Below are 15,714 nucleotides of genomic sequence, written 5' to 3'. Positions count from 1 at the left end.
ATTATTTGTTGCCCTTTTCGATGACTTTACATTATTAGATTCAGCGAAACGCATTTTTTTCAGAAGTTCAATTAAGCAAAATAAAGATTTAACAATACATAAATGCTGCATTCGGCATGTAGCTATTGATAAAGCAGGCCAACGCCTAGTCAAAATTCACCAAGAACAAATTTCTCCATTAATTTTAATCTCGAAAACCAAGTTTGTTTTATTTTCTTTTAAATTTTATTTTGCTTAACGATAATCTATTTAAATGTCACGATGGTATAAATCAATAAATAAAGTGTGGAGCTGTGGTGGCTCATGGTATAGAGCACTTGCCTCCCAATAATATGATCCGGGTTTGATTCTCAACGACGGCTGGTCGAAACGAATTCCGCACCCGTCACGGTACCCACCACAGTCCTGAAGTAAAATATCCTCAGTGGTAGACGGATCACAGGTTAGAGACTCCTTGCCGTCTAGCTAACCATGGGAGTTTTTCGTGGTTTTCTTCTCCAAGTAACGCAAATGCGGGATAGTTCCATCAAAAGTCCTCCACGAAGGCAAATTTTTCTCAATGCTTGATTCAGGAGTTTTCTTGCTTTCTAGTCGTTACCCAAAAATTTGGTCGATTGTGCAACTACGGTTATAAAATAAAATGAAATTAAACTGATTTTAAAGTTTTCAATTCCGTGTATCTTAATAGTGATTCTTAAGATTTCCATATAATTTTTTCCCGCTCTTAAATTGTAGTTTGCCTAAATTGTAGTAGTAGTTACCTAATTTGTAATTTTTAAAAAAAAATTTAATTCTTAAAGATGATTCTAAAATACTCTACGAACACTCTACTTAGTATCAAGATGTTTCAGTTTTCATAATAATATATTAAATATTAGCAAAACATATTGACTTGATTGTGAAATATAATTATTTTATGTTTGATATCATGTTTTTGTCATACATTAAGAAAAAGTTATTTTCGTCAATCTATGTAAGTGTGTCTGTCTTTCGGTATGTATATGTGAGTATGCATATATATATATATATATATATATATATATATATATATATATATATATATATATATATATATATATATATATATATATATATATATATATATATATATATATATATATATATATATATATATATATATAGGTGATTCTCACGAAACATGAAATTCACTGTCCCTTGCTCCAAAATCTAATACTATAATACTACAAGAACTTCAAAAAAAAAAAATAAAAAAAATAGCATTGCTGTTAGTATTTTAAAATAACTTAGCACTAGCATTGACTGCTTTGTATACTTAAAAAATTTAATTGAATATCAAAATGTCATTTTCCTGGTATGCCCCAAACAATATTTCCAATAATAACTAGCTTCAAAACTTCCCATACATTTTTCATAATCTAATTTTTTTTATCTTATCCTATATAAGCATTTCTGGAATATACACAGAGGGTATTGTTTACTAAAACTTCGCTTAAAATAATTTTTTCTGTCAATAATTTGTTTGTCCCATGAAAATCTGTCATTTTCCTGGCTACTTTTATTTAGTGATTTATAACCAAAATAGATAGCACCAGGAATCAATATCTTATGCTAATAGATTGATTAGATACCCTCCTATCTGAACATGTCTTGTTATATGAATAAAGAACCAATTTTCTGGCTCAAAATGTATTTCAAAAAAATTTTCAAGGAGAGTAGGTTTTTATGCTGTCATTTTCCTGGCTTCTTGAAATCAGTAATAACAAAAACTACATAGATTTATCTGAGTTATTTTAAGAAATACTGTTGTTTTCTGCAGAATATACACGTCTTCGGCCAAAATATTAAAGTAAAGTTATATGCTATAAAATAGCGAATTTGTCATTATCCTGACTGTCATTTTCCCGGCATATGAATGCCAGGACATTGAAGTGTTACCAGAAATTATTTTTAACTGCTAATACTGTAAAGAGGGAAATCTATTTTACAATAACAATTTTTTTAATAAGGGCAAGGTTAATTTTTTCCCTCAAGTAACTTGAAACTAAATTTTATCTAACGACGCCAATGGACTCCGGTCCGGAAGGGGCGAGGTTCAATCCTCGACACTGCTGAGACCCACTGAGTACATACGATTTACGTGCTCGTAAAATCAGTGAGATCGAAAGTACCATGGGAATAGTTTGTCTATGATAAGAACTACACCCTTCGCCGCAAAGTCTGAGGCCGTCTGCTGCTATGGAAGCAAGAATAGCGCATTTCAGGGAGAGTAGTTTCTCTTCACTCTATGGCTAACGCAATTGACCGAAGAAAAAGATTCCCTTTCTCTCGCCAACCTGAGTCAAAACCTGTCCCAAACAATGACCTCACAACCCTACTTGAAATAGTTATACCTCGTTAACACAGTCTCCGCTACGGGTCCAGACGAATGGCTAGTGGAGTTCTTACTTTCGATAAACTATGCAGAGACCTGGAGTAAATCTCCTTCCCCTTCAGATCTATATCAAAACTGTGGAAGAGGCTTCATGAAGGAGTGGTGATCTATCCGGGAGGTTATGAACTAAGATGAACGTTCACCCCTGCGACACTCTCTTGTCAAACGAAAGGCACACACTGGGATTAATATATATGAGCACTTGTTAACGATATACCAACTTCGAAGTTTAAACCTAAATGATAATTTGTAAAATGAACTTAATCTTGCTGCTCGAACAATATGCTAACACTGATGTTTGATAATGCATGGCGGCTTGCACCAAGATCAAACAGTAATAATCAAAAGGCCAAAGAAGAACTGCCAAAAAATCGAGCTCTTTCTAAATCTAGCAACCATGTTGCTATTGTCGTTGTAGTTCATTTACGTCGCACTAGAGCTGCACAATGGGCTATTGGCGACGGTCTGGGAACCATCCCTGAGGATGATCCGAAGACATGCCATCGCAATTTTGATCCTCTGCAGAGGGGATGGTTCCCCTGCTTTGGTACCCCGATGACCTGCACGTGAAGTCGAGCACTTTACGGTAGAACAGTTTAACGAGGACCAATACCGCACACCCTCGGTCCCTACGCAGACTGATCCTAGTGGTCATCCACCAGCATCATCAGTCTACTGCGGGACAGCAACCATGCTGCATTTTTTTTCATTAATATCTTATGAAATACAGCAGATTTGAGCTTTGAAATTATATCATATAAAAATTTATTTCTTCTAATTAAAAGCAAAATTATTTATTTGAAAATATTTCAACGCAGAATAAGCTGTTGTAAGCAGCTGTATACTATTTAACCGGAGGTAGAGCAGGGAAAGAGCTCGAGATTCTTGTTGTTTATATTTATATTGAAAACACCATTTAGTTTGATCCTCTTCTGCGGGGGTGGCACCCTCGCTTTTGTAGCTCGGTGACTTACATGTGAAGTTGAGCACTTTATGCTTTATGGTAGAGCAGTTTAACAAGCACCAATACCGCACACTCTTGGTCCCTTTGCAAATTCGGTAAGGCGCAACGATCGGTTGTGTGTGAACCGCATTTCTTGAGACTGGCCCGTATTTAGCGAGACTTGAGTGAGAAATGAAAAAAAAAAAAAGCAATTGGAAAAAAAATTATTTTTCCTTTAATAATTAACTGTGATTGTAATTATTTCTCAAACTGTAAACAAACACGCGGCTGATGCAAAAAATCAGAAAACAGGTTGGTAGCTCTTAATAGGAAAGAAATTTGTAGGAAAAGGAATTCCCTTAATAAATGCTTAATTAATTATAATTGCTTTTGATTAAAGTTTATCCTATTAATTTTTTTTGGAGCTGTTTCAAACACTTTAACGTAAATAAGTAAAGTTTTCGATCTGTGCAATATTTTTTAATGTTGAATTAATTTTATTATTAATTACCTTTAATTAGAACAAAATATATTGCTATTAAAGTTTGAAAATTTATTTTTGCTTCTTACAAATACAGTATTTTGTGCATAGAAAAATTTTTAAAGTTTAAAACCTTATGTCTTATTTTTAAGACACTTTAAATTAAATTTACTATGGGTACATTTTAAAGTACTGGTAAAGGGGGGCATCAAATAACATTTTATAATTTTCAATTTTGTACTTATGCATTATATAGCTCCAAATGTTGAGGCAGATATAGCATACAAAAAGTCAAAAGTTGTTTATTTCCTTTTCAACTTTGTTTCTAGTTCTTTTTACGTCATTGTAAAAACGCATGGGGAGATTTCCGTATCGTGATCTGTGGCAGAATAATCCCAAGTCTTGGCAACTTTTGGGCAGTGGCCCTCGAGAAATAAAAAAAAAACATCACAGAAAGGGACCAACTCAAAATGTATAACTCGTAGCCACCCCTGGGCAAACATCTGCATGTTTTTTTTTTTTTTAAAAAATAATTTCTAGTTTAAAATCTATTTGGCACCTTGGCAATTGTAGTTGGCACGACAGATCACGATATGGAAAGATCCCTTAAGCATGTAACCTGCAAATATTTACTTTGATTAGAAATCTAATAAAAAACATAGTGTCTAATAATTAAACCTTTTATTTATATTTTATTAACAAGACTTAGAATTAACTATAAAATATCTGCATTTCATATCTTCCTTTTTAGAACATAGCCGCAATAGCCAGAAACAAAAAAAAACAATGTTCTTTTGTCTTAAGATGTAGAAACATCTTGTGAATGAAACTTCAACAGTCGTTACTAATGAGTGGATTGAAATTATTCAAGAATTGTTGAGTCAAATGTTTGAACAAAAGGATTTGATTAGAGATCTGGAAAAAGTGTTGGGTTTCTGACACCAAAAATTGGTTTTTGACATGATGCATCAAAAACCTATGAAATAGCGTCATAAATTTTCAAAATCCATCAAAAATTGTCAAATACTTGGGGCAAGTTTATTTTTTAACATTGAGACATTTTATTAGATACTAAGTCATGAATTATATTTGCATTATACACAACTATAATTATGATCTATATTATATATCATATATAAAAAATGTTTAAAAAATTATTGAAATTATTAATTGTGTTTTTCTAATGGTTATCTAAATACTTTAAGACCCATATTATAATTAATTGGTTTATATTACAGGTAATAACTATGAGTTGTCTATGAGTGATTCTTTATGTATTTTGATTTTAAATATTTTGATAACTGAACAGAGAGGATAAATTTCAATTTTACACATTTTCATTTGTAGTTATTTTATATTTTATACACAAAAATTTGGGTTTTTGACAGTAATTTTCAAAAGGAGAGTTTAATATGAAAATAATTCAAGGACATAATTGATTGATCATTTATAATTTTGTATGTATGTTTATTTATAAATGCTTCTTATTTATAATAGCTAATAATTATCGTTACACTGAAATTTTAGGCTTTTGACACTCGTCAAAACCTATATCAAAAATTGGTTTTTGTCATTATGGATACTACTATTATATGGATGCTGTTATTCTGCTGGCAAGATTTTTTTTTAAAAAATGTGTTGCGGTTTGCTTGGGGTTGGCTAGAAGTAACAAGTTATATCTTTCGAGTTTGTCTGTGTAAATTTTTTTTGTTTTTGTTTTTGTTTGTCTCGTTTTTGACAAAATCGGTGACTTTATTGGGACAAGTTCTAATATGAAAGTCTTCCCAAAATTTGCTAAAAATCCTTCGGTGACTTGGCCATAGTAGTTGGTGTGAGCGGGTACTAATATTGAAATATCCATACCAATCAATATTGCCAGTAATCAGATATTCTTGTAGAACTAAGTGCAAGAGAAATTCCTTTTTTAGGGCCTTACATCTTTGCTGAATTGCGAGTTATAATGTATGTGGGCAACATGTGATCGTTTTATTTTGTAATCTAGTGAAGTTAACTGTCAATAAAGCTTGTTGTAAAAACATAAACATTTGTTGCAACTTTGTCCAAAACCTAAGTAAATACCCATTTTGAAATTTGCTTCCTCCCCTCATGCAAAGAAACAAGCAAATCTCATTACATAGCAAACAAGCTTCAAAGATCAACAAATATCAAGACAAATATTTACAGAGAAAACTAAACAGTTGAGATCCTCTGATTATCATTGTTTTGAGTTAACTGGGTGGATAGCTTAATCTTAAAATTCTTTTTTAAAAATTTTTTCATCTTTCTGGACAGAGTTGTAATACCAACTGAGTTTAGTGGAATTTCTATTAATTTTTCCTACATGTTTAGTAAATTAGATATTTTTTTATTAATTACAGGGTATCCACGCACCTAGAAAGTCATGGATTTCGGTATTGAACAAAATTTGTCATGAAATGTCATGATTTTAGCTATTTTTTTTAAAAAAATCATGAAAAGTCATGGATTTAGGTTGCCGAAAAATCTAATTTTAAAAATGTAATGTAACCTCTCTCAATTTCAGTGTTCCGATGTTCTGAATATCTGAATTTGTAACAAAATCCCCACTCACAATAATATTAATCCCCACTACAATCTTATTAAACTATAACATGTTTTTATCCTGTTCTTTCAAAAAATGAAGGAAAGAACATCATTTCTAGAGCGAATTATCTTTAAAACTTCCCTGACTTCAGAATTTTTTTTATCTTTTATTATTTTAATTTTAGCAATTTAAAATTATAGTTTTGGCTTTTCATATTACACTTATTTTTAAGAAGAACTAAAACAGGTTTAAATAACTACATCTATCTGACTTTCTTAGTTATTTGCTTTTTTTGAAATTTTTTTTTTTAGCTATTTTATTGCTTCAACTCTCTCTCTGCTCTGCATTTTAAATTTAAAATCAATTAATATGAAGATGCAGAATATAACAGTTTTGATTATACTTATCATTACAATTAATGTTGTTATAATGCTTTTTAAATTTATTGTTCTGTTTTTGTCAGGAGAAAATAGTAACTTCGTTAGTCATGAAAAGTTCTTGGAATTAGTCATGAATTTGAAAATCTAAAATTTTGCAGATACCCTGTAAATACTACCTTATAAAAAACTTTATAAATTAAACTGAGATTCTACACTTCAAAACTGACCTAATAATATTGAATATAACATACCTGCTAAGTTTCCTGTTTTTTTAATGAAGACTCCTTTATTTACAACTATCTCCTGTTAATACTCTCAAATTTCTCCAGATTTGTTGAAGAAATTAAAAAAAAAAAAAAAAAAGAAGAAGAGAATTTTGGTGATAAAATATCTGTTAATGGCGAAAGTATTTCTTTTATTCTTCAACAGATGTGCTGCAGTATTTTGAGTGTTTATAGTTTAAGTAATTATAAATAATAGTTTTAAAAAAATCTTCTTTGGATTAAGATTTACATACATATTTTTTACTTCGCTAAATGTGAGTGCTTATATTATTTCCGATTTTGACTTACGTATTTATGCATAATGTATCAAAACTTTGCTTGAAACCCAAACATTGTTATTTGTAAAATCTATGTTATTTTATTTCTCCCAAAGTTGGTAGGTATGCTATAAACATTAAGCAATAGTTTTGTTTTTTAAGTGTATCACTCAACATGCTTTTTCACAGTATAGTTTAAAATTGTTTCTTTTAAACTTTCATAATAATTGAACAAATCTCTTACTTGTAGAAATCTCCTTAAATATGGCTAAAGAAAGAAAAGGAACTTTCAAAGTGAATACTTTGCTGGAGATTGAAAGATCTGTTCAGGAAAAGTGGGAGACTCAGAAGATATTTGAAGAAGATGCCCCTCAGCAAAATATTAAAGTTGAAAAATATTTGACCACTTTTCCGTATCCATACATGAATGGTCGACTTCATCTGGGTCACACATTCTCTTTGTCAAAATGTGAAGTTAGTATAATATTTATCATTAATAATAATTTGATTCAGAGTCTGTATTTTGAATCACCTCTTCTCATTTTGATTTCACCTCTTCATTAACTGATAATAACCTAATTGAAAAAATTTTGATGATTAGATTTTTGGCGACAGTTAAATTCATCGATGCTGTATATACCATATTATTTTTTCTAACAATATGAAAGCAAAGTTGGCATTTTAAACATATATCATGGTGGCTTAGTGATTATGGCAATGAGCTGCTATTCTCAGGGCTGGGGTCTATCCTAGGTATTGACTTGAAGCTTAGTCAACATAAAATTAAAAGGTACTAAACTTTTCTGGGAAATAACAGCTTTCATAATGCCAGTGGTCAAGGACCCACTTGGCTGACTTTTCACTTTTTAAGTTAAAAATTATAACAGGATTGAAAAAGAATTTAAAATTTTATGAAATTTGCATACAGGGAATAAATATCAATACAAGAATCATGGCAAGAATATCATTTCAAGAATCGATTTATTGATTTTTCGCAATTTTGTCCATTGCTTGTAAAGTCAGGCGAATTATTTTAACAATTTAGGTCAAACATTGGATAAAATATGCAGTCATTTTAACTTTTTACTGGAATTTAATTTTCTTAAAGAATACTTAAATATTTTCAATTTAATCTGTTTTTAATCTGTTGTAATGTAAACAAATTGTCTTCTTTCAAAATGAATATCGTCATTTGAGTGGCGTGAAATGTTTCGAATTTTTAAGATTATGCTCTAAGGGGGGAAAAATACTTAGTTCTTTAAAATCCACTTAGTTATTTGGAGTCTTAATAGCTTATTAAATTCTGTTCATGAAAGTTTTTAAATATCCTTAAACAAAATCATAAATAAATTCCATAGTTTGTGTGATTTGGAGAGTATCTGATTTTTAGAAAAATGCAGAGACAGTCCTTAACATTAGAGAAACAGGCAGTTTTCTTAAGTTTTTAAAAGTTGACTGCAATTGTCAGATTAAAAATTTTAAGTTTTTCTGAAAGCAAAGTAATCCTTTAAAAAAATAAAAAAAACTTTGATTAACTACTTTTTACTAAATTAGTTAAATGATATAGGAAGCTAATTAATGATATTAAAAATTCATAAATTAGTTTTAATTAAATATTGCACTAGACAAGAAATGATTTTCTGCTATTCACACTAAAATTAAATTGCCTATTCAAAGATTATTTAAAGTTTACAAAGTACGAAGCAATAAATTATTTAAGGATTTAGTATAATAAAATACGCATTTAAATTTTTAAAAAACCAATGTTTCAAAATGTTGGGGAAACTAACGATAATCCGTTTATTTAAGACAAACTTTGTGTGGGGGTATAAATATCAAGAAACGCAAACATTCCTATCTATTCAAACACAAATCCTCTGGTATATTGAATGATTTACGATGAGAGCTTCAGGGTTGGCACTCCACAGGCATTTAAATTTTTAAAAAACCAATGTTTCAAAAATGTTGGGGAAACTAACGATAATCCGTTTATTTAAGACAAACTTTGTGTGGGGGTATAAATATCAAAAAACGCAAACATTCCTATCTATTCAAACACAAATCCTCTGGTATATTGAATGATTTACGATGAGAGCTTCAGGGTTGGCACTCCACAGGTAGAATAGGGAAAACCTGGAAAATACGGGGAATTTAAAAATCACCTAAAATAACAGGGAATTTTGATTCTTCCTTTGCGATCAGGGAAATTTGTTTCTTATTTTCATCTTATAAAAAATGGTGACCACTCAAGAATTATAATCTATGGGATATTTAAGGATGGTATTTCAGCTATATTAAACTAGTTCATTTACTATGGCATTATTTAAGTATATTTATCTGCTCTTTTTTTTCTCTAAAATTTTTCAGCAATTATAACTTGTAGCTCAATACAGCTCATATAAGAGCACAGTGATTGTGTTTTTCCTCTTAATATATTGTGTATAATATGTACAGGGAAAACACTGGGAATTTTTTGTTGTTGCCAGATTGGAGCTTATACGCCTCTCAATTTATGCACAGTAAGAGATTGTAGGGAAAGGAAAAACTCCGGTTAAGAAAAACTTGTGTTCGCTGATACAGAGACAACAAAAATGCATGGGCACACAGCTTTAAGTACAAAAATCACCTCTGAGATATACTGGGCTTGACGCCGAAAGGGTTAAAATAAACATTTCCTAATACAGACTTTGGTATATTTAACGTAGTTTGATCCTTTGCAAGTATGGACTAATGAGTGACCACTGTATTCATCTGTGCTTGTAATTAAATGGTGTGTAGCGTTCTTAAAAAGTGCTTAAAGGTGCTTATTTTCGTTTTCTTAAAAACCCTTAAAGGTTCTTTTTTAATTGGATGTTTTTGAGAAGTGCTTAATTTACCATTTTTGAAAAGGAGATTTTTTTTCTTTACTATGTCTATTTTCACCCTGTATTATGCAAAAGCGTGCTTTTCACATTGTTCGATTCAAATTTTTTACCACATTCCAACCACAATCCATTTCGCCGTACCGTCGATCGGTAGCGTATGAAGCTCTAATCGTTTTACATGTTTGATTAATATACTTTCGAGTCCGCATCTGAGTCTACTGAGCTGGGTTAGGCGAGATTTTTTCTCTCTCATGTGCAACTGCTGCCACCTTTTGCAAGATATTCTTAATTTCAGGGTTCATTTTCCACCGTCTGATATTGAACCGAAAAATCTCTCTATCTTTTTATAATGGCTAATATAATCAAGAAACGAGTTCTTTGTCAGAAAGAAGTTATTTTATCATGATCATGTTAAGTCTTTGAAAATTATTTTGCATTTTGTTAATGTATATAGTGCTTAAAAATATTTTTTGAGTGCTTAAAAAGTACTTAAAAGATGCTTATTTTTCGTTGAAAGATTTGGCTACTCACCCTGATTTATTAACATATTTTTGATAGTTTGCAGTTGGCTACCAGCGGATGTTAGGAAGGAAATGCTTGTTTCCATTTGGTCTTCATGCGACAGGTATGCCTATCAAAGTAAGTTCAGTTTCAATTTATAAACATGGCACGAAAACTGTATATCCTTAATAAAACTAATTCATAATAAATCTTTCTTTTGTTCTTTCTTCGAATTACTCTTGTTATAAAGCAGTGGTCCCTAGCCACCGTATCGCGGCACTTGTGCGTGTTTTATAAATGATATACACTGGTTATCATAAATTAAGGAAAATTCACAAAAATCGCGATAACTCAAGAAATTACACATGGAATTTTATGAAACTTACCCACAATATACAACACATAGTAAGGTATTAAACAACATAAAAAGAAATTATCAGACATTAATAGTAGTATAGAAATTAGCACATGTATAAAATAAACAAATTGGAAGTATCGGTTTGCAATAGAAAAAGTACCTTTAATATGGAATATGATTGCCTCTAGAAGCAATACAGCACAAACAGCGATGTGTGATGCTTTCAATTATGCGGTCTATCAGTTCAATAGGAAGTGAGAGCCATTGCTCTTGTAAAGCAGTTGCAAGCGTGGCAAGGGTCTGAGGGGGCGGATTGATGGCAGATACACGCCTCCCTAGAGCATCCCAAACGTGCTCGATAGGATTCAAGTCCGGGGATCGAGCTGGCCACTCCATGCGAGTAATTGTTTCCTGTTGAAGATAATCATCAACAATGCGAGCTCTGTGTGGTCTTGCATTATCGTCCTGTAACAGGAAGCAATCACCAATTGCCCCGGCATATGGGCGCACATAAGCATCAAGGATGTTGTCTCGATAAACCTGAGCATTCACGGTTCCCCTTGGAAAGACATGGAGGTATGTGCGCCCTCCTAAGGATATGCCTCCCCAAACACAGACACTGCCTCTTCCGTATGCATCTCTTTCACGGATGTTTGATGGATGATAACGGGTCCCAGGTTCTCTCCATATCAAATAACGTCTACTGTCACTTTCTAGACTAAACCTGGACTCATCCGTAAAGAGAACAGGCCTCCATTGATCTGACGTCCAGTGGACATGTTGTCGGGCCCACTGCAAACGGTCTCTCCTATGGCGTGATGTGGGCGGCACGCAAATGGCTGGTCGTCTCGCATACAGACCACCTTCGTGGAGCCTTCTGCGCACAGTTGACGTTGACACCAACCTTCCGGTGGCTGCAGCAAGAGAGGATCTAAGATGTGTCGGAGTAGCGGTTCTATTCCTGCGTGCACTTAATGTCAAATATCGGTCATCGGCACTGGTCGTAACAGTTGGCCGTCCTTGACTGAACCTCCTAGATGCCGAATCTGTGGTTTGAAATTGCCTCCAAAGTCTATGAACCACAGATGGACTCACATTTAGCCATCTGGCCACTTCTGATTGACTCTGCCCTGCCTCTAGTCTCCCGATGGCTCTCCATCGTAGTTCTTCAGGCAAATGATGCCTAGAGGTCATTATTACGAATTGGCTATCTCAGATTTTCAATGTCGCAATCACAGTAAAATTTGTGTGCTTTCTCTCAAACTTGGACTTTTATGCTCCAGGCAGATGACGTAAGCCGAGTGCAGCGCCACTAATTTGCATATTGCAATTTTACTCAGCTACTCTTAGTGGACAACATATGCAAATTTTGCACGGTTTGGCTTACTTTTGAAAGAGTTATCGCTATTTTTGTGATTTTTCCTTAATTTATGATAACCAGTGTAGTAAAGTTAATAATGAATTTTTTTTATCACAAGTAAAGTTTTTTTCATGCTTTAACGGCTTGAACATCTTTGTCGGCGACAATCTTAAAATGTTAAAATAAGTAGGAAATCTAATGACTATTAAAATTGTTAACAAAAGAATGCGAGCTAAATATTAACTTGCAAAAGAACAGGGAGCGTAGTGTTTTTGAAAAGTGCTTAAAGGTGCTTATTTTCATTTTTAAAAAGCCCTTAAAGGTGCTTTTATTATTGGATGTTTTTAAAAAGGGCTTAATTTTCACTTTTTCAAAATGAGATTTTTTCTTTACTATGTTGATTTTAGCTTCGAATTATGCTGAAAGACACCGTTCACATTGTTCTATTTAACGTTTTCATAATTAATTCAACCCCAATCTATTTCAACATATTATCAGTCCATAGCATATGAAAATGCCATTCATTTTACATGATTCAAAATTTTATGATTTTTGACAATTGTCAAAAACAATGCCAAAAGATTTTTCTTTATTGACGTGACTGTTAAAACAAGATAAAACCGGCAATTGTCAAAAACTTTCCAACCCTACCTAATTATGATATTTTTTTAAAGTGCTTAAAAATATTTTTTTAGTTCTTGAAAATTGCTTAAAAGGTGCTTAGTTTTTTGATGAATAATTTGGCTATGCACCTTGAAGAAAATAAAAGCTAATAATTTAAATAAGCTATGCATTTAATAGTTATGAAAACAAAAATGCGAAGCTCAAATTTCTCATTTAAAGTATTCTTATTATTAACTTGTAATTAATCCCTTAATAAATGTACTGTTTTTTGTAGTACATATTATTTTATTTTGCATTCAAAATCATTATCATAAAGTATTTTACACAGTGTATTATAGTTAAGTAAACAGCTTTTAAACTTATTTTTTTCTTTGTGTGTTGTCAAATCATTAAAAGTTTGCCGCAACCAAAAAAAAGACAAAAAAAAAAAAAAAAATGGTGAAAATCACTGATAAAAAGCATTGACAATTTCCTTAATTTGACAATTTTATGCGCAGAATGATAAAACGGAGTTGATTTTGGCAAATACCTTGTAGAGAACAACTTTTTTTATTTTCACAATGATGCATTGTAGTATTTTCGAAAGCCTTGCACAAATTATTGGGACTTCTATGAAACCCAATAATTTATGTATTGCTTTGAGTAATACTATCTGGAAAAAAAATTATTAAAAAGGAAAAATAAAAGATATATTATTTTAATTTAATTACAGCTGTAATGTTATTTTACATAACAGCTACATAACATTTACAACAGCTAAAAGTTTCAGCAACTATTTTTAATTTTCAGCGACCGTGGCTACGGAAATGGTAAAACAGTTTTTGAAAATGATTTTGTGCAATTTTGCTTTAAATTTAAAGTACTTAATTGCAGTAAGAACAAATCTGATCTTATTAACCAAAAATGACAGTATTGAATCATTATTAATCGTCAGTTGTTGATTTCTTAGAATTGGGATCAAATTAATACACGACCCTACAATAATAAAAAAGATACTTCCATTTTTTTTGTTTTACATTTTTAAAAATTTCTTTAGGAACACTTAGAGGATTATTTTATAGCTTTAGAGTTGTTAAGATAATGTAATTTCTCACATTTATCTATAAATTTTAAGGCTTTCAGAGGTTTGAGGGCCGGCAATAAATTACGAACAAAAACAAGTATATTGATACAAGTATTTAAACAACCTTTATCATAAATTATTAAAACAATCTTGTAACTTGCATCAATTATGTTGGTAATTATTTGCAATAATTTGTTAACTTACCTTAAATATTTATGGAGATATGGACTCTTTTATGAAAACTAATTCTAATTTTTTCATTATGTTTTTTTTTTTTTTTTTTTTTTTGTTTTGTTGCTATAACTTTAAAAACATTCAACATATCTTTTGGAGCCATTTTTACTTATTAAAAAAATTATAATTTTAAAATTCGAAAAAAAAATTGCTTAAAGATATGAGCATTTAAAGGAGTTCTTATTAATCCGATTTTTTTTTAAATAATTTTGTAGTGAATTGTATTTAATTGTAATTGTATTCTAATGAAAAAAGTACAAATAACATTAGAATTTAAAAAGTTTCTAACAATTTTTTAAGTGGTTTTTGTATTTATTTATTTTTTAAAGAAAGCTTTAAATGATAAGGGATTTTTCACAAATTTTATTTCGTGCCGTTACACAAAATTTATTTGGGGGGATTATCACCCATAAAAGTATATTTTCTTTCAAATGTTCACCACAATTTTTTAAATTTTTTTTTCTGTGTATGCTCACCTTGCGCAAATACATTTCTCAAGATTTAAAATCTTATGCATAATTCTTTTTCTGTATAGGCCTGTGCTGATAAATTAAAGTATGAAATGGAGACATTTGGATGTCCCCCAACATTTCCTGATGATGTTGCTGTTAAGACTGAAGAAATTGTAGAAGAAGTGAAAATGCCTGCTGATAAGGCGAAAGGGAAAAAGGTGTGTTCTCTCTGTTTTGACTGAAATATGTTGTTCTTTGGATGGTTGATTAAATGTAAACATTAACATGATTTCTTAAACTGGAAGAAATTTAGAAAAATTTATGTGTTAAATTTATTTTTTTATTCATCAATTTTTGAATGTCTGAGTCATATTTAATGTTAATTTTCTCTGAAATTATTATTTTTAGAGTAAGCTAGCAGCTAAAACTGGAGGTGGAAATTATCAGTGGCAAATTATGCAGTCGTTAGGACTAAAAGATGAAGAAATTGTAAAGTTCGCAGACGCCGAACATTGGTTGAAGTATTTTCCTCCTTTGGCTATCAAAGATCTGAAAGCTATGGGTGTTAAAGTAAGTAAAGTAGCATAATTATTCAGAATAAGTTCGATTGTCGAGGTTAAGTCCAGAGCTGGAGGGATTTTTTGGTCAAATAAAAAATTTGTCGCTTTACAAAATTTTTCTTCTTTAAAAAAGCAAGGGTGATTGTGTTCCAGTTAAATACCAAATTCTGGTACTTTATTTTTAAACATCGTAAGTTCATTCATTTCATCACCTATAAGTTTTTCATTTTTAAGAAAAATTAATTATTCAGCTTTTTTTTAAAAAAATTTTATTTTTTGTCATCTATGACAACATGATTTTATTGACACTTACTATAAAGTTGCATTAAAACAATTTTTTAAATAAACATCGTTCCCGATCATGCCTTTGAACCATT

At 31.1% G+C, this 15,714-nt stretch overlaps 1 protein-coding gene across 5 annotated transcripts in view; it reads left to right on the top strand.

The window, feature by feature from the left end:
- Positions 1-3,484: 3,484 nt before the first annotated feature.
- LeuRS (Leucyl-tRNA synthetase) overlaps positions 3,485-15,714 on the top strand; it is a 96,354-nt gene continuing 84,124 nt past the window's right edge. The window contains exons 1-6 of one of the 5 annotated variants that reach the window (XM_087169455.1): positions 3,657-3,800; positions 4,589-4,869; positions 7,572-7,795; positions 10,744-10,824; positions 14,861-14,995; positions 15,186-15,347. In XM_087169455.1, the coding sequence (XP_087025581.1) occupies positions 7,586-7,795; positions 10,744-10,824; positions 14,861-14,995; positions 15,186-15,347 (588 nt within the window). In that variant the 5' untranslated portion in view covers positions 3,657-3,800; positions 4,589-4,869; positions 7,572-7,585. Of the gene's footprint in view, positions 3,809-4,588; positions 4,870-7,571; positions 7,796-10,743; positions 10,825-14,860; positions 14,996-15,185; positions 15,348-15,714 lie in introns of all 5 variants that reach the window. The other 4 variants (XM_087169456.1, XM_087169452.1, XM_087169454.1 and 1 more) reach the window with 4 other exon arrangements.

The sequence above is a fragment of the Parasteatoda tepidariorum genome, chromosome 8 (assembly GCF_982258835.1).
Source record: "Parasteatoda tepidariorum strain Cologne lab strain chromosome 8, Ptep-v5.0, whole genome shotgun sequence".
In the NCBI taxonomy this organism is placed as follows: Eukaryota; Metazoa; Arthropoda; class Arachnida; order Araneae; family Theridiidae; genus Parasteatoda; species Parasteatoda tepidariorum.
Note: the sequence above shows the minus strand (reverse complement) of the source record. Positions and strands in the feature narration are given on the sequence as shown.